The 22,076-nt window shown below is 38.3% G+C and overlaps 1 protein-coding gene across 8 annotated transcripts in view; it reads left to right on the top strand.

The window, feature by feature from the left end:
* The window catches only part of Camta (Calmodulin-binding transcription activator), a 51,565-nt gene extending 31,108 nt beyond the window's left edge, over positions 1-20,457 (top strand). For 5 of the 8 annotated variants that reach the window (XM_070297763.1, XM_070297762.1, XM_070297768.1 and 2 more), the window contains 11 exons: positions 11,265-11,453; positions 11,620-12,018; positions 12,221-12,985; positions 13,276-13,611; positions 13,732-13,979; positions 14,222-14,421; positions 14,662-14,769; positions 15,570-15,727; positions 16,066-16,553; positions 17,640-17,795; positions 18,966-20,457. In XM_070297763.1, the coding sequence (XP_070153864.1) occupies positions 11,265-11,453; positions 11,620-12,018; positions 12,221-12,985; positions 13,276-13,611; positions 13,732-13,979; positions 14,222-14,421; positions 14,662-14,769; positions 15,570-15,727; positions 16,066-16,553; positions 17,640-17,795; positions 18,966-19,104 (3,186 nt within the window). In that variant the 3' untranslated portion in view covers positions 19,105-20,457. Of the gene's footprint in view, positions 1-11,264; positions 11,454-11,619; positions 12,019-12,220; positions 12,986-13,275; positions 13,612-13,731; positions 13,980-14,221; positions 14,422-14,661; positions 14,770-15,569; positions 15,728-16,065; positions 16,554-17,639; positions 17,796-17,974; positions 18,000-18,965 lie in introns of all 8 variants that reach the window. The other 3 variants (XM_070297765.1, XM_070297764.1, XM_070297766.1) reach the window with 3 other exon arrangements.
* The last annotated feature ends 1,619 nt before the right edge of the window (positions 20,458-22,076 follow it).

Raw genomic sequence — 22,076 nt, 5'->3', positions numbered from 1 at the left:
CTATGATCATTGATTAAATATATTTTATATGCCAAAATTTTATAGAACAACATTCTCAGAGGAATGATAAAACTTTCTTTTTTCTTCTCTCGTAAACACATTTATCTTCTTAGAGTATCAGAAATATTTATGTATATTAGGTGTACAACTTTGCTTCCGCCGTTTTTCTATAGATGGCTTTAGCGGTAAGTAGTGGTCGAAATAAATAGATCATAGATGTCGTGCGATAAACTTGGGCATCTGACAACATAACCCCATAGAAACATCAATCGATTTGTGTCTGCATCATAAAGTTATTCTCGATTGAAAATGTCAATTTACGAGCCAAATTCTCGTCATTTGCGGGAGGTTTCAATTTTCTGCTTCAATATGAAGAAATCTGCGGCTGAGGCTCATCGAATGCTCTCAAATACTTATGGTGAAGCCGCTATTAGCGAAAGAACGTGTCATGAGTGCTTTCAACGCTTCAAGAATGGTGATTTTCACGTCGAAGACCGGCATAGCGGTGGAAGAGAGAAGGTTTTCGAAGATGCAGAATTGGAGGCATTACTTAATGAAGACTCCGAGTCAAAGTCAAAAAGAATTGGCACGATCATTAGGAGCGGGCAATACTTTGAATCATAAATGTATAACCAGTTTTTTACAATAAAGCCTCGAATTTCGGGAAAAAAACGGTGGAAGCAAAGTTGTACACCTAATACCTTTTTATTTTTCTCTCTGCAATTCCTCTACAATTTACATAAAAAGAATTTAACGTATAAATTGTCTAGATAGAATTTAAATCTCTCTTTCTTTCTTTCTCTCTCTCTCTCTCTCTGTTCTATATTTAATTTATTAATAATATCACTTCTCATATTTTTGTCCTACTCTAATGCTTATCGATCGTATATTCTCCGACATCGTGTCATTGGATAGAGCGAGTTCTTGGGCATAAGTTTGCCGCATATCTGGTAGAAAAAAAAAATATTCCTTCACATTTAACATCTGAAGCTTTCATCTTTTTTTCGCTCGTCTAGATTCGCGCATTAAATCGCGAGAGTTCAATCTTATTTACATTTGTCAACGTCCCGACGGCGTTATCCCGCGGCACTCCGGAATTTATGGAACCACTCAGAGCCAGGTCGATTCATTTTGCGCAAAACCGGCTTGAGGAAGAAGTTGGCGGACAGGTAACGGAGTAAATTCTCTCTCGCGCACGCGGTCCCGGAAAGTTTATAAATCCCTTGTGCACATATTGTGCCGCCCGTATAAAATGCCGTCGCCTTCGGGAGATTCCTCCTTCAACGTGATCTTGTTTTCTCTCGCGGCTACCCCTTGTAACTTCACCCACTTGCTACTCCATCATGTCGCTCGTCTCTACGAGTCATTTTTCACGCGATTTCCGACGGCGTACGCGATCGTAAGCGAATCTCGCACTTTCTCGATGAGCCGCCGACGATAAAAGTGTCCCAAGGATGCCAGTGATTTATTTATCGTGCGCGCGCGTTGTTCGCTGCTCGTTCGATTGGGAATCACTTTCAAAGCGAGCATATAATATGGGAATTAAAGTAATATAATCACGTTTGTCGTGCTTATCTCGACAGGTGCAGGCATTAAACGCGATAGATTAATGCTTCCGCGTATACATTAAACTCGTTTGCGATAGAGATGTGCGAATGTCGTCTTTAAAACAGCCGTGTGCTCTCAACAAATATCCTCTGAAAAGATCTTTATTATTTAAAAAATTATTTTCAATCGTTTATAAAATCCGAAACATGTGTGTGTGTGTGTGTGTGTAAAATGATTAACATCGTATATATATTTCGTAATTTTCAAATGTTTATGAATAATGTGTATTTTATCTCGCAACGCATCAGAATTTTTATTATTAATTATTTTTGCAGAATATTTTGCTACGCGTAGAATATATTCTCTTATTTTTTTCTATTTCAACACAAATAATTTTCAAGATTTCTGACATGCCCTTCTGTTCTTATTACCGTCGCCTGATGAAATCCCATTTGTACTGAAACAGGGCAATGTTGAATACATACGGGGAGGAGTATTACAGTAATATGTTTTAACACATACCTACAGGCGAGCGCGTTTTACACTTTCAGCATTTGTATAATACATATGTGTGTCTTTATATATATATATATGCATATGTATTAAATAATCTTCCGTATGTATTATAGAGGATAAGAAGCCTTCTACATTACCAGGGGCATCCTAATTTAATGTTATAAATACGACTGTGCAAATTATAGTTGACTATAAATTTACGAGGTCTTATTAAACTTCTTTCTGTGAGAAATATTTACAAAAACACATATATTTGCAGAGACATAACTTTTTATATTAAATTAATTTAATGTAATTACAAATGTTTTTGTCTTAAAATCAACACTTTTTAAAACAGTTAAATATAATATCATATATTACTCTAAAAATTAACAAAATTAAATGTAATATATTAATATCTATAAATTTAATTGTATTTTTTTTTTCTTGTAAAAAAGGCAGCTTAAGAATTTTACAATTAAAAATAAAAGCGTTTTAGATTTATTCGCGATATATTTTCGACTTTATCACTTTTCGAGTCTTCATCAAACTTAATTAATAGATGAGAGGATGATATATATGTTTATCTGTAAATGTATCTCGAGACGAAGATTGCTCTGAAAACAACGCTTTGGTTTGCTTATTGATTTCCGATTGCACGCGAGAGTGGAAACACGGTCGCTGAATCGCTTGGATTTGTAAAGGTATATATCGCGATGGCGATCGTTATAATTAAACACCGCTTTAGACCGTTTGCCGTGCACCTTTTAATTAAAAGATATTTCCGAGGAAAACCGTTATCCGAATATCTCATGCAGATTTGTTAATTATAGTTTTTTACATACGCAGTTTTATTACTAAAGTCACGATGAATTTAAGATAACATCAGTATACATATTTAATTATTACACAATTATTACACAAATTAGGTGTACAACTTTGCTTCCGCCGTTTTTTTCCTGAATTCGAGGCTTTATTGTAAAAAACTGGTTATACATTTATGATTCAAAGTATTGTCCACTCCCAATGATCGTGCCAATTCTTTTTGACTTTGACTCGGGTCTTCATTAAGTAATGCCTCCAATTCTGCATCTTCGAAAACCTTGTCTCTTCCACCGCTATGCCGGTCTTCGACGTGAAAATCACCGTTCTTGAAGCGTTGAAACCACTCACGACACGTTCTTTCGCTAATAGCGGCTTCACCATAAGTGTTTGAGAGCATTCGATGAGCCTCAGCCGCAGATTTCTTCATATTGAAGCAGAAAATTAAAACCTCCCGCAAATGACGAGAATTTGGCTCGTAAACTGACATTTTCAATCGAGAATAACTTTATGATGCAGACACAAATCGACTAATGTTTCTATGGGGTTATGTTGACAGATGCCCAAGTTTATCGCATGACGTCTATGATCTATTTATTTCGACCACTACTTACCGCTAAAGCCATCTATAGGAAAACGGCGGAAGCAAAGTCATTATTATGCCTATTTCAAAATAAAACAATTAAAATTAAAAACAAATTTTATCTACATTTTTATATAAATTTTATTATTCTATTAATTTAGATCTTTCAAAAGTTAAGAGTTTATATAAAATTTTTTTGTCATTTTTTTTTTATTTTACTGAGCAATATATTTTTTACGATATGTTAAAACCTTTTATTAATCGCGGCAGCTATATATTTCGAATTATCTCGACAATTCGAAATATAGCTGCCGCGAAATTTCGACATAGATATGGTAAGAATCGTGCCGAAGAAAGAACCTTGAAGAGAAAGAAATAAAAGCCGAATAAATAAGTCGTCGTGACTTCAGAAAGATTCGCCGATCCGGAAAGTTCGCAAAAACCGTAATAACGTAGATGCACACGTACTCACACGTACTGCCGTCTAAAATTGCATTGCCCTCGATTCACAAAATCGCTTCATTGGGAATAGAGGCACGGCGTCGTATCCGGAGTGCATCTCAGGAATAGTATACAGGCGCGTTTCGCATCGACATCTCGGAATAGTTTCCCCTGTCATCTCGGAAAAATTAACCAATTTCCTAGGTCCTTTGTGCGACGCTGAATAGTCGCGGCGATACAATGTAGTCGCAGCCGATTCAACACTGTGGCCGACATCGATATTTCATTGCTATTCTCTCAATTGCCGATATCGTGAAACAATAATGATAATGATTACGAATACTAATTAATCTGCAATAATACGATTATTAATATCCCGACAAATACTGTTGCTGCGTAGAAATATGCGCAAATAAGAAATTTGGATAATAAAAATCATGGTATTTCAAAATTATTTTGGTAACAAAATATTTTTAATTATTCATATGTATATATATATATATATTTTTTTTTTTAATAATTAATAAAAATAAATGTGTATATGATGAACAATTTTGGAAGGATGTGATAATGAAAACATTTATATAAATGATTTTAATATTGAAAATATCTCGTTTTTATTTATTCTCATGTGAAATGTCATTATAAATCTCTTTGAGAAAGATAAATTTAAAGTAAATAAAATATATGCTTGTGTGTGTTTTGGCGGGATGTTAAATATATATTGTCGAGAACGAAATATGTGTTTTTAATCAAAGGAGTCTATTTTTATTTAAGGTTTTCTCTGTTGTAAGCAACGATTTATCGACAAAATTCCGATACTCACGCCTGTGAATTACGTAGAAAGGACGCACCATCTTCGTCCTCGATGTCGGAAGGAGACTCGATTTATCGTTCCTTTTGCATTCGTAAATCAGGGAGAATACATCTCTTCCGGTAGCACATAAGACAGAAAGTGTTACATTTATATACCTGTTAAGCCAAAACTAGAAATCTATTACCATTCTCTTTCATTGTATTTCTGGAGATCAATAATTTTTGCTTAATGATCTTATGTAGTTCTCTTTTATCTGAATATCTAAAGAAACACTATCAAAGGTATTAATACTTGACATGTAATCAATCAAAATTATGGGAATCCCTATTGTGTTAATTAGTTTTTATGTAAGAAATGATAGATGAATGATTTAATATAAGAAAAGAAATAAAGAAGCTAAAAAGAAATAGGAATAAAGATTTTAGGTAAAAGAACAATTTTTATTAATAGAAGGACATAATTTTTCGCAAGACTTTGGTACGACATTTTTTAATTATGTAACATACAGATTTTATAGCGATTTTCTCAAAATAGCATTAAGTATTTATCTGCGCAAAAAAAAAAAAATTATTAAAATTTGTTTGAATTGGCACAGAAGTCGTTTAAAATGGAAGTATTTGTATAAAAGGACGTTTTTTTTTGCCAAGAGCTAATTTCTCTGTTGTTGTAATTTGTAATCGATAATCGCGTTTATATTTTATGAGTTTCCTTTGTCACGTATGCATATGTGAGAATACCGTAAGCTAAAATATTCCATATACTGCTTGACCTATTTCGCGACCAACGCGAAACGCAACACACACCGGAAAATATCCGAGCGCGCATCAGGAATTTTGCAAGAAATCTCATAGAATTTATTATTAACGAACCATATGTTCCTCGAGCATGCGAAAAATCTCGTGGAGAAATAGGAAAGATATTGCCTTATGAGAAAATATTCTCTAATTTTTACTATTATATACGATGTTAATGCAACATGAAATGAGCGCTATAGTAGAATTTAAGTCCTCTTTATTTACGAATATAATTTTATTTATCTGCAACTTTATACGCCATGTAATGCGAAAAACATATTTGAGGAAACAAAATATTTCGTAAAATATTCAGTTTTCGATAATTTTACCGTAATACTTCTATGTACAGAATAATAAGACAAATTAATTAGTGCCAAAAGAAAACAAACAATTGTTTATAAAAATACATTGTAAATAATTTTCTTAAAAACAATTTTTTTTATACTAATTGATTTGTCTCATTATTCTGTACATAAAAGTATTACGGTAAGATTATCGAAAACTAAATATGTTACGAGATATTTAATTTTTTATATCAAAATATGTCAGATTAAAATATAAAATAACTCAAAAAGTACTTAATAAAAAAATACTTTATTATAGCGTTTTGGAAAGCTATCGATGTCAGCTACAAGAATACTAAATAAAAAATGGGGGTTTTCATTTAAGATTTTAAAGTTGACCTTCACATGACCTTCAAATGATTTTCCAAGGTCAAATCATTGTCACCATCTTATGGCCCCCTTGAAGCCACACAACTTTTGTCTGAAACATTTTTCTCTTCCGGGCTTGGTTTTTGAGATATTCGACTGGATGTATTAAAATGGGCCACTCAGTATATAAATATTGTATATATATATATATATATATATATATATATATCAAGATACATATCATGTCAGAAGACATGTGCAGAACATAAAATTATAAATAGATTCCTATCTTAAATTTTGTTGCGAATCGAATATCGTTTAAATGGATTGAAGATACAAATATTATATAATATAAAATATTTTTTCGTTTTTAAAAAATTATGTAATTATAATTAAAATCGCATAGCATGTGTGATATTAACATAAGGAATTATATTTGTATCTCGTAACTCTATCAAATTAATTCTTGAGTACTGCTATTTGTATTACATAAGACAAGTAGCCCTTTATTCAATTATTACGATAAAAATAAATAAAAAATACATCCTTAATTCTCTCTACTTTTGATTAAAAGAGAGAATAATATATCTATATCTTTGAAAAAATATCATATTTTTGAATTAAGATGAAAATAACATTTCGACAAACGATGTACCGTAGAATTAATCGATGTATACGCAAAGTCCGCGCGTGAGCTCGTGATAGAGCTCGCCTGGTAGCTTAACCTAATTTTTGCCCGGACACCCTCCGCGATTAATCAAGGCAAATGGACGTAACAGCATGCAGGGAAGTTGTAGCGAAGGGATGCATGAATGCTCGGTAAAGCCGAGGTCGCGCGAGTTTTGGTCTCCGTTGGCGAACGACGCGGCGACGTACGACGTCGGCACGAGGCATCCTCGCTAGAATGCAAATGATCAATTAACCAGTTGTAAATCACTACAACGTGGGAGCTTTATCTAGGCCCGCTGTCGGTAGCCGAGTCGTCTAATGGCCGCGAAGTCATCGTCCGTCTCCCATACATCCTATTCATATGCTTTCTCCTCGACAGATCTGACTATATAAAATGCCCCGGAATAAATAATATGACCGAGAAAAAGAAGAAACTCTTTTTTTCATCTTATTGTAATTAGAATTTTGTCCAAATATACCTTGCTTATTATCTAATTTACGTATATACCATATATGTTAATTTAATATAACGTTCACACATAAAACGATTCTTCACAAGCTGAAGGTATAACGAGAGAGAGTTTCGAGCAATAAAATTATACCATTTTCTTATGCGCAATACTATAACGGTATTATTACTATTATTATTACTGCTATTACGCTATTATTATTTTCATTATACTATTAGATGTAAACTACCTTGTATAGTTGCCGCTATCTTTGTTCGTCCTTTAATTTTTGCCACCGTCACGTCGAGGCTATTTATTATCGAGGCCACGAGAATATTTATTATCAAGCCGGAGAACCTTTCGAAAGTTGAAGGCGGACCCATGGGACGGCACGAAGGTATTAAGTAGACAAATTTGCAGCTACGATTAACATTTGGAATGAGAAAGGTATATATATTCTGGATTAATAATCCGCAACATGAGCTGATATATTACCGATAAAATATCTTCGCGTGAATTATTTTAGATGTCACAAATGCGATTGTCTGATGTAAGACGATAAAAATTACGATCCAATTTTGTAAGGCAAGATAAAATAGCAAATATTACTTGAATAAAATTTGGGGGCGATGAGTGGCTTAGAGCGTTGAGTCGCGGGCTGACAAGTGCCACGTCCCGGGTTCGATTCCGCTCGGATCTCATCCCACCATATACCTCTTTATAGAAGAGAAGGAGGAATGTCAGGGAAGGAAAGAAGGATAAAAAAGAGGGGAATAGGAAGGAGACATAAAAGAGGGTTAGGAGTTAGGAACAAGGGAAGAAGGGCGAAAAGAGATAAGGGCATAAGGATGAAGGAGGAAAGGGGAGCGTGAGGAGCAAGGGGGAAGAGCAAGAGAAGAGGGAAAAGGAAAGCGGTGTAATAAAGCGTTGTGTAAAGCGTTAGGTTAAGTGTAGGAGCGTTAGTTGTAAGAGCGGAAAATGTAAGAAAAATGAAATATATGTGGAAAAATTTGTAAAGCGTAAGAGTATAAGATTGCAACCCCATTGGGGAGTCAATAAATGACATACATACATACTTGAATAAAATTCGGTGGACAAAAATGGATGATAAGGGATAAAAAAGGATAAGGATAAATGTCTTTGATGATGTCTATGCGATCATATTTATCTTGGGAATCCGAGTCTTGCGGTATCTTATCTAAAATGAATCAAAGCTGGTCCTGTCACTGCAAAATGTACGCAAGATACGTTGCCCGAACGTACATGCTTGCCCTGTGTGTGTCGTGTGGTATTCGGGTTATCCTCAATATCGCATGGAAGATAGCCGCAGAATCTCGCGGGAATTTAATTTGTACTTGGCGGATGGATGCTGCTTCATGTATAAACGCGAACCGCAGCCATTTCAGCCGACGACGTGATGAACGTTCGTACTTGCAATTTACATTTCGGTTATCAAATGCTTCATTCACATACACACGTGCGTACAGTTAAATACGCAATTATATAAAAAAAAAAATTATAATTTGTATTGTTGTATATCGTTACATTGTTATACACAGGCAGAATTTAAGAAAATTTAGTTATTTTAATTCTGAATCGCGTTTTATTAGATATTCTTGAATATAAATATCGGAGATAACATCGAAGATAGAATTATAATATGTTGTCCTGCCGAAAATATTGCGCCCCAGATACATCTGATCTATATGATTCGACGCGAAACCGAAATCAGGGCCAAGAAATTTAACGGATATAGTGACAGAGAGAGAGATAACCCCCGCGAGGAAAGGGGGGGTTTTGGTGTGGTGTTTCTGACAAAGGCTCTAATGACGTACGATGGTAACCTTCGTGAGGAGCACGATACATATTCCGGGTAATATGCATATTTAGTAGCGCTCTATAATTCTGCCTCTCGCGTAGAAATGCACGGGGCACGCTGCCAAATCAGCGAAATTGAATCGGAAGAGAATTTTTAGGAGAAGCGCTTTATTACGTTATTATATTTAGATTGCGTCGAGGTGGACTTTCTCGCGGTCGTTTTATATTTCCAGCAGAGTTGAAGGCAAACGCGCTTGATTAGAATATCGCGAGAATTGCGATATATTTATTTCATTCGCCTGCATTATCCCCGTCGCTCTAACGACAACAAAGTTAAACAAACACGCATACTGGGCTATGACGCATGATATTTTTCCGTGTGCGTGAAAACAGTGTATTAAATTGAATTTATTTTAATCATACAAAATGCGCGATATAATTTAATTCTCATATCTCATTATCTGTCAGAATTTTTATAATTATAAATTGGTTCTATCAATTTTAATTATCTCGAATGTCTCTCGTTACTCTCTTTTATTCTATTTTCATTGTCTCGAAAAACTTTACTAATAGTCACAGAATCATGGAGCGCCTATATATCTCGCCGCTAGTCATTGTTAAATTCTTTGGATCGGTCAAATCGGCCACGTGCATTATTCGATCTGCATTAGTGCACGTTAGGTCGCGTGTCGCGCGCGCGCGCTCCTGGCTTACCTATTTACCGCGCCTTTGGATGTTGAATTTTTTTTCCGGCGCACGCCGGGACGCCTTTCTTCTTTTATGTCCTCAAGTAGCCTGAATTGCCGATAAGCATCGCATGCCGTACCACGAATATTTATAGAAGTGGTGGGATTTTGCATTTTTATATTCTGATTATGCGCATCGTGCGGGCCCGCTAACAATAAGTGCCGATAAATTGCGTGTCATGTTGTGGCGCGTACGTAAGGCCGGATGATGAAGGAGGAATGAGGGGAAAAGCAGGGAGGATTACAAGCGAAACATCGCGGCATCTAAAATCCCCTCCTCCCCCTTCTTTACACGCGGTATAATTACACTTTTTTAACGTTATAACTGGCGTTACTTCCTCCTTTAATAATGCCGTACTATCGCGCTTAAAATTATACCCCGTACGGTTCCTCGCGGCAGAAATCAATAATGAACCGTAATATAACGGCGCTGTTATTGTTAGCGACATGTAAATGCGAATATACGCAAACATGCACATATGCACATTTCGCGTCCCTATCAATCGTATCACGCGTGAGATGTAAGGTATACGGATAAGATATCTGACCCGAAGACAGTTTCTCCATTTTTCATACGCCAAGTACGTCGGCGTGTACTGTAAGTATTTCTACTGAATTATTCATCATGTTAAGCATTTTTGATCTGAAATAGTCGAAAAAGAGAGAAATCGCGTATTTTCATCAGAGGGAAACTTATTTTATTCAAAGGGATTTGAGATTATAAGAATAATTTATTTGTCTTTCCGACTTGTTGATTATATCATATGTTATAATAATATAGATATATTAGATATAATAATATAGATATAATCAACATGCATAAATAATATAATCTTATTGAATGTGTGCAAAACTTGCATGTTTATTTTTCTTTTTAATCCATGAATTCTTAAAAGAACATTGTTATAATTAGATACTAGCAGATTATTGTACAAATTAAAAATGCCAGTAAAGAATATTTTTATAATATAAATTTTACTATAAATAAAGCATTCTTTTGAAGTAAATAATTAAAATGCAAACTTATCATTAAGTTTACAATTCAACGATTGTTTGTGATTAGCTGCGATTCTGTTTCTCTAAAGATGAAAGCGCAGATAGATCAAAGATATGTCGATGCGATCTCCGGACAGAAGTGAAATCTTTAAGGAAAGCAAATGTCAGCGGAAATATTTAAAATATTTCACGGATCATTATAGAAATTTTTCATTTGTTATCATCTTGCATTAGCGTCTTTTTATCTGTATTTTAATATTTAATCGAATTTAGTCTCAATATGGACATATAATTTAATCGAAGGATTAAATTAAATGCAGCATGATGTACGATAATATATTAATAAAATATAAGATATGTACTCTGTGATATATTATATGACATACGTTATACGTTAAAGTATATCATATGCACTCTTCACTTGTATTTTTAGGAAATCGCCGCAATCCTGATCAGTTTTCAGAGGCACACCGAATGGCAAAGTCGGGAGGTAAAAGTACGACCACGAAGTGGTTCGATGTTACTGTACTCGAGAAAGAAAGTACGCTACCGGCGAGATGGTTACTGCTGGAAGAAGAGAAAAGACGGAAAAACTACACGGGAGGATCATATGAAACTGAAGGTAAATTTAAAATGATAAAGAAAGATTATATATGTCTAACATTATAAAGAAACTGGTAGTAATCTTTTCCAATTCGCGTTAAAATTTTATTATTAAAATTTGCGTAAGGAGTTTATATGCAAGAACTTGCCGCTGGATTCCACTGTACGTGACAATCTGATCATAGGTCCAGGGAGTCGAGTGCATCTACGGCTGTTACGTGCATTCGGCTATCCTTCCGACGTTTCATCGCCGGTGTTACTGGCTACTACAGAATCCGGACGTTGTTCTCGTTCATTATCTGAACGTTCCTTATCCGGACGGCGATGCGAAACTGGCGGCCTTGCCACCCTGTCTTGCACTACCGCCAGATAAGAAGGAATGGACGCGAGACGAGCTCGCGTCGCAATTAAGGCCCATGTTCCTCGGTGGAGATGATGATCCAAACAATCCTCATTTCACGCAGCACTCGAACCATCCCGTCGACATGATAGTCTCTCAGCTGCTTGACAGGCAGAGGGCATCCTCCACTTCCTCCACAAGCAGCACTCAACTCGCACCTAGGAGACTTACACCCGACAATCAGGTTAATTAATTAAATCTCGCACATGTCGAAATAAATATTAATTTCCGCGGATTTTTTATGATAAATTATAACTAGTAAATATTAACTTACTTTATAATAATTTAGAATCTTTTATATCAGAAGTTTTCTATAACATCAGCCTTTGATATGTTTGTATAATTAAATCAATTTCAATATATGCATGTATTATTACTTGAAATAGGTCTCTTCGACAACTGGAGGTCAGCAACCATCGACAACAGCGACTCCGGCTCCCCGTGTATACTCAAGACATTCCCATTCCACTCAGAGCCAACAGCCGGCTCCTTTAGTTTTAAGTTTGCAACAAATCCAAGGCGGTGGTGGTCTTCTGATACTCAATAGTCAACCATATCATCATCAGCAGCAGCAACAGCAGCAATCGCAGCAGCAGCAGCAACAGCCGCAACAACAACAGCAGCAGCAATCGCAACAGCAGCAGCAGCCGCAACAGCAGAGTCAGCAGGTGGAGATGCAACAGGTCACGGAGCAACAACTCGTGCCACAGACCAGCGTAGATCGAGAGCAGCAGACGCAACAAGAGATCGAGGCACAGGAGAACATGGACAGATCCGCAGTTCAGTCTCTACCGATCGGCGGTTCCGGCTCTGAGGTGACCGATTTCGCTGAAACGCTGGATCTAAGTCAGGAGGACATTCAAAAGACACTGTCCGCTAATATGGTGCCCCCGTCACCGTCGCCGTCGCCGGCGGACAACAGCATGATCAATCCGATGGACTTTATCGACTCGTCGGACGACGTGCTGGTTAATCTAGACGCGTTCGACGTGTTCGGCGATTTGCCGGAGCTGCACGACTTCGAGGCCGATCAGACGAAGCACGAGGAACAGCGAGGTGGTCCCGAGAACGACGTCGGATGTCATCCTGGTACAACCGTCCATATTGCAGAGTATAGTCCTGAATGGAGCTACACCGAGGGTGGTGTAAAAGTGAGTATAAAATATTTGCAGTTAATTTTTCTCTTTTACATTCGCGGAATTATATATGTAATATCAAACACATTGATATTTTATTTATCTTATAAGAATAAAAATATATTCTCAATATTTGAAAATAAATTAAATAAAAAATTTTATATTAAACATTTAAAAGATATAATTAATTTTAATAATAAACTGTTTTAATAAAAGAAAGAGAAGATAGTAATATTTCTATAATATAAAAAATACAATATATTAAAAAATTAATAAATAATAATTTACTTTATAATATTCTCCAGGTATTAGTTGCTGGTCCATGGACCGGCGGTAGTGGTTCTCAATCGTATTCGGTACTTTTTGACGCGGAACCGGTTGAGGCGTGCCTCGTGCAACCAGGTGTACTGCGCTGTCGATGTCCCGCGCACGCACCAGGAATAGCGTCCCTTCAAGTGGCGTGCGACGGTTTCGTTGTATCCGATAGCGTTGCCTTTGAATATCGTAGAGCGCCGACGAGCGAACCTAGCCCAGAGAAAGCTCTGCTAGACCGCCTTGCGGACGTCGAGGCCCGTTTGCAGGGTCCCGGTCCGCCGTCTCCCGCAGCACATCTGGAAGAGCGACTGGTTGCTTATTGCCAGGTACTTTAAGGATTATTTGAAATTTTCATGCCGATCATTGAGCTCTAATTTTAATTTTAGACAGGATAGATATAATTTAATAAGTTACAGCGTATAAAGTTTCGGCGTGAAATATTGCAGGATGCTGTTGTCCGTCCTTGGCGAGCTGGAGCGGAACCTCTTCAATCCGGTGGGCCTACCCTTCTGCATCTGGCAGCCGGATTGGGATACTCCAGGTTAGCCTGTGCACTCCTTCACTGGAGAGCGGAAAATCCTAGTAGCGTTTTGGATGCCGAGGTCGATGCTCTCAGGCAGGATAGCGCCGGTCTCACGCCGCTTGCTTGGGCTTGCGCGGCAGGACATGCCGACACCGCCAGGATTCTTTACAGGTTCGTGAAATATCATATTTATCCTGACACGACATTTAATATTAATAACGTTACTGATGAATAATAATAGATTTATTATAGAGTTATGACAAAAATTGCAATTTGTGCGGCTTGAAAGCTTTACATATCATTAAAATAATTTTTAATAATTATTTTAATGATATGTAAAGCTATTGCATTATTTTTAATAATTTTTAATAATTTTTAATAAATATTTCTTGTTGACATTGTGCCTTTCGCAGATGGAACGCTATGGCGCTTCGCGTGAGGGACTGTCAGAATAGAACGGCGACCGAATTGGCCGCAGAAAATGGCCACGCGGCAATTGCCGAAGAACTGAATCAGCTCGAAGCGCGAAGGCAAGACGAGAGGCTCTTCTTGCGACCTGCCAGCCCTAGCCCCAGGAGGCCATCTCAAGACAGCGGTCTCGATCTGGCGTTGTGTTAGTCTCGTTTGCTATTATACTGCCCTCTCTTCCGTATACACGCGTACATACAAAGACACATACACGTTCACGTATCTATACACGTATATTCACACTTGTTCCTTTTTCGCTAGCCTATATTCCTCCTTCCTACACCCAGTAAAAGTAGAGTCACACAAAAAGGCCGAAAATTATGCGAGCGTAATAGATTAGGCAACGTCTATTAGCATTAAGTGGGGTTTATCGAAAAATACACAGGTGGCTCGCCGCTGCTGGACAACATGGAGTTGTTGCAAGAGGATGAGTCGTCGTTAGGCCTCAGCGAACAGGGAATGGAGAGCGCTCCGACCCCTCAGGAGACCGTAGGTCCGTACCTTCCTCGTTTTCCTCTTCTATTTGTCTGTCTGTCTGCCTGTCTGTAAAAACTATCCGTAACTCTGTCTATTCTCTGTGACACACTACCGATAGAACAGATCGGCCTAGACGTATATACTATTACAATTACGCGGACTGCGTAGAGATCCTAGCTGCGTCCCTTGTTCGCAGACACACATACATACATACATACACTTTTTACACAACACACTTATACGCGTACAACAGTGTTCTTTTTTTCTCTGTGTGTGTGCGGTCGGCGATCACGCTGCCTTCTCTAACTCTTCTGAACTCTTACAGCTTGAAAAATATTTGGTGTTGCTTGGCCTTCGTAACTGCTGGTGTTAAATGAATCGCTGTATAATATCTAAACTTTATTAGCCACTGCCTATTGTCTGGCTATTGAAGCCTGTTCTCGAGTGCGTGCAATCTTTAAGAACGGCAGTATAACGATTATAAACTATGTAGTTGAACAGACGCGCGATCTGTTTAGCCGACCGATGTGGACGTATCGCACAAATGGGCTGCCTAAGGTTACCTTACAAAGACTTTCAACGAGTAGAAAAGCGTTATTATTCACCGGTGACTTGTCTAATTCGAGTTGTCAGTTAGTGTCGTAGCGGCACACTTGTTGGTGTTAAGCATTTTAATCTGACATTGCGACAGCATCCCGGTAGATCGTAAAACTCGCTCACAGCTTTTAAACTGTCGGTGTTGTGATCGATGTGATTTCGGCGGCCTGCTATTACGAACTTTTCGAGTTTGGCTAGGGTGGTGATTCCTTTTTATAGGGGAGGAAGACGCGAGGGTGCTGACATTGGCAGAGCAAATTATAGCGGCGCTACCGGAAAGGATCAAAAGGACGGAGGGTGATTCTCCGTCTTCTTCCTCGCCACCGCCACTCATGGCACCTCTGTCACCTTTGGAAGACGCTCTGATGGAACAAATGGTAAATATAGTTTACATTTGTTATTAATAATTGAAATATTTTACATATCGAAATGATACGTTATTATAATCTATCTTAATTTCCAAATAGGTTAAATGCACGTAAGAAATCGTACAAATGATTAATTGGAACATTAAAATTTGCCCAAGTATGGTAAAGTTTTTGCACGTTCTACGATCATACAGGAATAGCGCAGTCATTAGACTCCGTTCTGAATCATAATTAAGATTAAAACTTTGAGCGTGCGCGGGATTAGAGTCTCGACAAATGGGACGCCGATGCGTCTGGGTTCCCCTGTTGTAAAACTCAATTTCTATGCTAATCGTCCTGCCTTATAGCCTCTCGACTCCGGAGAGCTGTTCGACTCGTATCGCGACTGCAACGGCGGCGCCGCGTCCATCTCGGACGCCGACGCCGACGCCAGTCCCTCGAGTCCTTCCAGCAGTTGCCTGACGCCGGACTCGCCATCCCCGCCGCCAACTACGGCCGATTTCTGCGAGTTTCTGCAGCTGCAGTTGCATCTCGACGGCAACGGCAATGCACACAATGGTCATACATACTATTCGCCGAATGGCGGCGAGCGCAGGTTGAACGGCATGCTCGGTTCCGGTGCCCTATCAGCTACGAGCGACGGCGGTAGTGAGGCTGATCTGAGCAGATTGACGTTGTCCGATCGCGAGCAAAGGGAGCTCTATCACGCTGCCAGGATGATCCAGAAGGCGTACAGAAGTTACAAGGGTCGTCAGAGGCAAGAGGAAGCCGAGAGACACGCCGCCGTTCTGATTCAACAATATTACCGTCGTCATAAACAGTACGCTTATCACAGGTAACTTTCGTTTATCGCTTGCAAGGCATCCTGAGAATTTGTGTGCGTTGGCAGATTTGTTATATATTTTTATTATGTTATATTATATTTTTTCATATATATTCAAAGAATTAGCAGTTCATTTTACGCATTCAAATAATTGTCTTCCCTTTTGTCATTTTGCATGTTATCGAGCTTCCTTCGTTTAGAAAGTTTCCTTAAGAACGGAATGAATCATTCGCGTTGTCGGATTATAATAGTATACTAGCTACTTCATGCGATGCATGCAACGTTTAGATACAGATCGTCCAATTTATGCGGGCGCGTGTTATCAGGTTGAACTCAAGGTTCCTAAGTATGACAGATCGTTATCTCACAAAGTTAAATTTTCATCGATATTCCGCTGGTCGTGGAAAGAAGAAGGAGGGAAAGGGGACATCTTAATAAGCGACAATTAATAACCAGGAGACAAGACGTACCATTGTGGGCCAACTTAACGATCTCCGACTGAATTAGACCGATGCCACCAAAGTTCGACTCGTGTACCTCTCTCTATCTCTCTTTCTCTCTCGGGGCGAACTTTTAATTGGCATCGTAAATAATTCGGAAACTTTACGGACTTCTCCGCTTTCGTTACGGTGGCCTGAATACAGAATTAACTTGGCATTAAATTAATACGACTTTTGTTGAAGATGGAGACCGGCGTATCCCTCGTTCCTCATTTTCCTCCTCGCGTTCGCCGCAAGTTATATACGTAGCGATTCAAACTTTCCAGTATAATGTCTCCGAAATTAGTGACACAATCAGCTGACTGTACATTATCATTGTAGAATCTTCGCGGAAACACAAGTTGCGAGAAATAACGAAGGATATTGAGCGTGTGGCAAACTTTGGCTATCATTCGTCGAAGAACGTGTTAATTTAACAAAAAAGTTTCTATCTTTTCGAGAGAAGCTTTTTTTTTTATTTTAATAGATGCTTCTTTAAAATTGTTATGCACGATAGCGATTACTTTTATTAAAATTTAATATGCGTTTTGCAATGTGTTTTATTGGCAAATTATTTTCTCTCGATTATTTGGACTTTACGTCATATTTTCTGTCACAGACAAGCGACGAAAGCGGCTCTGGTGATTCAGAACAACTATCGAAATTATCGCGCGCGGCCAGGGTCAACCAGTATGAGGCAACAGGCGGTCCATCAGCAGGCGGCTCATCAGGCCGCGCGGAAGATCCAGCAGTTTATGCGGCAATCCAGGATCAAGTTAGTATCCCCGTACGTGTGTGTGTACAGTGCTGCATTTCCTGTTGCAACGATGTGCACGCACATTAGTTACGTAGTAGAGACTTCTTGTTAGCACACGAAAGGCTTTATCGTACCGAAAAAGAAAAGACAAGTGTAAAAGTTCTAAAGTCTCCCTCTTCTGTGTGTCACTAATGCAGCTTGTCGTGGGACGATTCACGACCGGTAAGTAACGTATCTCATAGTAGGGCGATCGTTTCGGCAAAACAAAAGTGCTCGTTTATCTCTCGTTTCTGTCTCTTCTGTGCCGGAGGCAATTAAACGCTTTTGTCGTTACATGTTTCCTTTTCTTTCTCTCTTTCTCTCTTCTTTTTTTTTCTTTCTCTCTTTCTCTCTGTCTTTTTATTTTGATTTGCACCCTGTTTTACGACACACGAATTAACGAATTACACGTCTATATATCGGGACCGTGCTTCACATCACGTTTGACGATGCTTCGTGTTTATTGTTTGTATGTCTCGTCGGTATATACATATTTTCTGTCTTTGTACAATGAAATCGTGTATTCGTTGCTTAATGACATAGAATTACCGAGTTCCTCGATTACCACTCTATCAATAACTCTCGTGGACGAATACATCAAACAGTGTTGCATATTTATATGTGGATAATTGAAATATAGTATCTGTATTCCGTTGTAGCTTTTACGCATCACAATTTTGAATAATTCAAACGTACATAGTTCCGGAATTAAATTTATTTTTTATTACTCTATTTATTTTTCAACACTTGTCCATATTCATTTTGGCTAAATAAAAGAAAATTTAATTTATGAATATTCAATTAAATATTTAATTTGTACGCATATTGATCTAGAAATAATTTTATAACGTATGAGTTTACACATTTATTATTTTCGTTTAAAAAATGGATACATTCAACAAATAATAAAATTTCTAATACAGCGGGATTACTAATCGCTTGTAACGGGTTAACTCGCGTTGTTCATTCGCTCGAATTGACGTAAAGTGTTGAACGAGGAACCCGCTTAGATGCGACTGTTTGCCTTTGATCGATTATCGGTATAAAACTGCCTGGTCATTCGGTGTCACGTATGCACTCACGCGCGAGCGATACGCCCCCGGACACGCGCATTTTATGTAAAGCATACGTTTCTGCCTTGTGAATCAGACTGCAGAACGCCAGGGCCGTCGCAAACGAGAACGGGAGGCCGCCAGCGGTCACTTCACGGGCGGCTGCTGTCCCCCAAAGCTCGCCCTCATCTAGCCCAGGGGCCAGCCTAGTAGCCGCCAGCCAGGGGGTCACCTAGTTGACTGCCGATCCAATGGCGCGCAGAATGGTGACAAGAATTCGGTAGCAAAGTAACATATACGGCCGGTGGTAAGGAGAGAAAGAAGGAGAGTGTCGATGAACGACGACGACCTGAACCGCGGACGTCGCGACGCTCTGAGGGGAGCATACCTCATCCTACGATCTCGACGCGCGAGATCGTTAGCGACAATTACGACTACAACTACTAGAAAAAGGGTACCAGACGCTCACGACACGGATAATATGCTTTATTCTCTGCGTCTCTGATTTGCGTACCCGAGATGGTTGACTTATCTATCTATCTATCTATCTATCTATCTATCTATCTATCTATCTATCTATCCATCTATCTATCTAAAGTCTTATCTCGTATAGTTTTGATCTTTCGTCCCTCACACTGATGAGTTAAGCACCTGGAGCACCGCGTTTTATATCCTCGACCGCTCGTTCGTTTCGCTTGTATGTACCTTTACTACTACTACCGCATCTTCTCCACGCGCTCTTGTATCTTCCTCCGATCGACACGAGCCAGCATCGGATCAGATGAACCTATCGCGGAATGGATTTACTAAAAATCCGCGCGTGATCGATCGACTCGAGAAGCATGCTTATAGGATACACGGTTTTTTATCTTCTGCTTGTAACGTGTAAGATTTATCTAGCGTGTCGCGTCTCTTCACGAGAAACGACGAAAAGTACGTCCGGCACGTACGTTGACTCTTTGCGATAGCATCGTAGTCGACGAACCGTTCCCGTGATATTTTATTGGCATATGGTGTGTGCATCGAGCTGAATCGCACAAAATCGTTGTCGCTTTCGTAGACTCAGATAGCTCTCACGAGCTTCACTGGCAGATTCTATTAATCCATAGATCTTTCCGAAATGAAATATTTCTTCGCGACACACGAGGCTCTTTGCAGCTATCGACATATTTCTTCATTAAGCGACACATTAGTCGACAAGTTGGAAATCTTTTTGAGAATAAAGAATGTATAAATTTCGATCGAATTTTGTATATTTACAGTTCTGAAAGCTAAATGTCATGTTCGTTCTACGTTGCAATTTACATTGAATCCGTATCTAAAAAAAAAAATTAGATTAATAAATCTTGATATATTATCGTAATTTTTACATTACAAGTAAATATATATAAATACTTGAAAAAAATAAGGACAATCAGTTAAAATTTTTCTTTGCCTGAAAAATTTTATACTGTTTACGTCGGCGTAGTTTTATCACGAAGAAATATTCAAGCAAAGATTATTATATTTATTTTTTCGATGCAACGACATCTACCGATCACTATGTAATTTCGCTTGCACTAGAGAACATTTTTTTTTTTTTTTTTTTTTTTTTTTTACTAATATATCTATCAATTATCGTTCCCGAATTTACTATAATCGATTTTTAGACAAAGCTGTGTCTAGGATGGTATCGACGAAAAACAGAGGAAAAAAAGAGATAAAAGATCGAGCTCGAAGTTCTCCGAACTTATTTTATATATATTTATTCGCATGTTAAGGCTTTGGGGTCAGTTGATATCGACGAATGTCGATTGATAGATGATCGAGCGAATAAAAAGACGGCATGGAATAGATTCTGAAGATAGTTGTGGATTATATTTGAGCGATGGATAAAATAAGACTCAAACACACATATAGGGGAAAATTTAAAATTTCAGTAATTTTCGTACGAATTGGAACACAATCGGAGTATTAACGATTTACAAGATTAGGTTACTGATTTTCGATCGTTATTATTGTTCGCGTCCATTTTTTTATATTTTTACGAGGAATGTAGTAATTAAATTTATAATTATTTCATACAAAGCTGAATACCGCATTTTTCTTATCGTAATCGTGATATAATATGCAGTGTCGAGAATCCATTTTACAATACATATTAGATGCGAAAATATTGATATTCATTACATCTTTCGTGAATTTTTTTTTTTTGCTCGAGAGATAAAAAAAAACGAATGAGGAAGATTATATTTTGATTTGAGAGAATTTTGGGAAGAGAGCGAGAGGAAAAGGGGGAGAAACGGGACGAGGAGAAGGCGGCAGTACACGAACGAGGTAGCTACTAGAGGCGAATGGGGTGCGGGGGGATGGGGGGGGGGAGGGGGGAGGGAGAAGAATTAAAACAAGAGAAAATAGAGAAAAGAAAAAAAAATAGAACAGGCCCTTTGTACAAAGGGCGCAACATTTCATCCACGGGCTGTGCTAGTCACAGTATAATCAACTTGGTAGAGTTACTTTATAGAATGTAAGCTAGTCGATTACACATTGTTACAAGAACTACCTACCGTTTCTCTCTCCGATAGGGGATTTTTTTAAAGGTTCTCTAGCATAAAATAATTAGCGATTAATCAAGAACGTAGCTGATTGCGGACGCGCGAAAGGCGGCGTTCAAAGTCTTTGATCGAGAGGACAAACGTTTATTGTGATAAATTAATGGTGATCCAAGAAAGTATTTCCGCGCAATGGGGGACAGGAAGAAACGTAGAGAGAGAGAGAGAGAGAGAGAGAGAGAGAGAGAGAGAGAGAGAGAGAGAGAGAGAGAAAGAAAAAGGAAAAAGAGAACACACGTGTCCTACGACACGTAGATACACACGTCTCCGTGTATATGCACGCGACAATTCTCTCTGAGATACGTGAGACGGAGATAGACAGACAGACAGACAGACAGACAGAGAGATCCGAAGAGTTAAATATAAATGGTGAATCGAGTGATTGTCACCGCGCGATATCTGTTAGGGGAGGTATGTGTCGACACTATGCGCGTCGCAAACGTAAAGGGTATATTACTGCGAATTCGAATTGCCGAATTTCTCCGGGAGAGTAATTAATCCATATCGATCCTCTCCTCTTGGGGTATATTACGCAGAATCACAGCAGGTTGTGAGATTTAATAGTGTGACGTAAGTGTAAAGCGCGCGAGATGGGATATTATTGCAATATATATAAA

The sequence above is a fragment of the Polyergus mexicanus genome, unplaced genomic scaffold (assembly GCF_030449975.1).
Source record: "Polyergus mexicanus isolate NDT 795.1 unplaced genomic scaffold, iyPolMexi1.0 SCAF_6, whole genome shotgun sequence".
Taxonomy (NCBI): domain Eukaryota; kingdom Metazoa; phylum Arthropoda; class Insecta; order Hymenoptera; family Formicidae; genus Polyergus; species Polyergus mexicanus.
The sequence above is the reverse complement of the archived record's forward strand: the minus strand, read 5'-3'. Positions and strand labels throughout refer to the sequence as shown.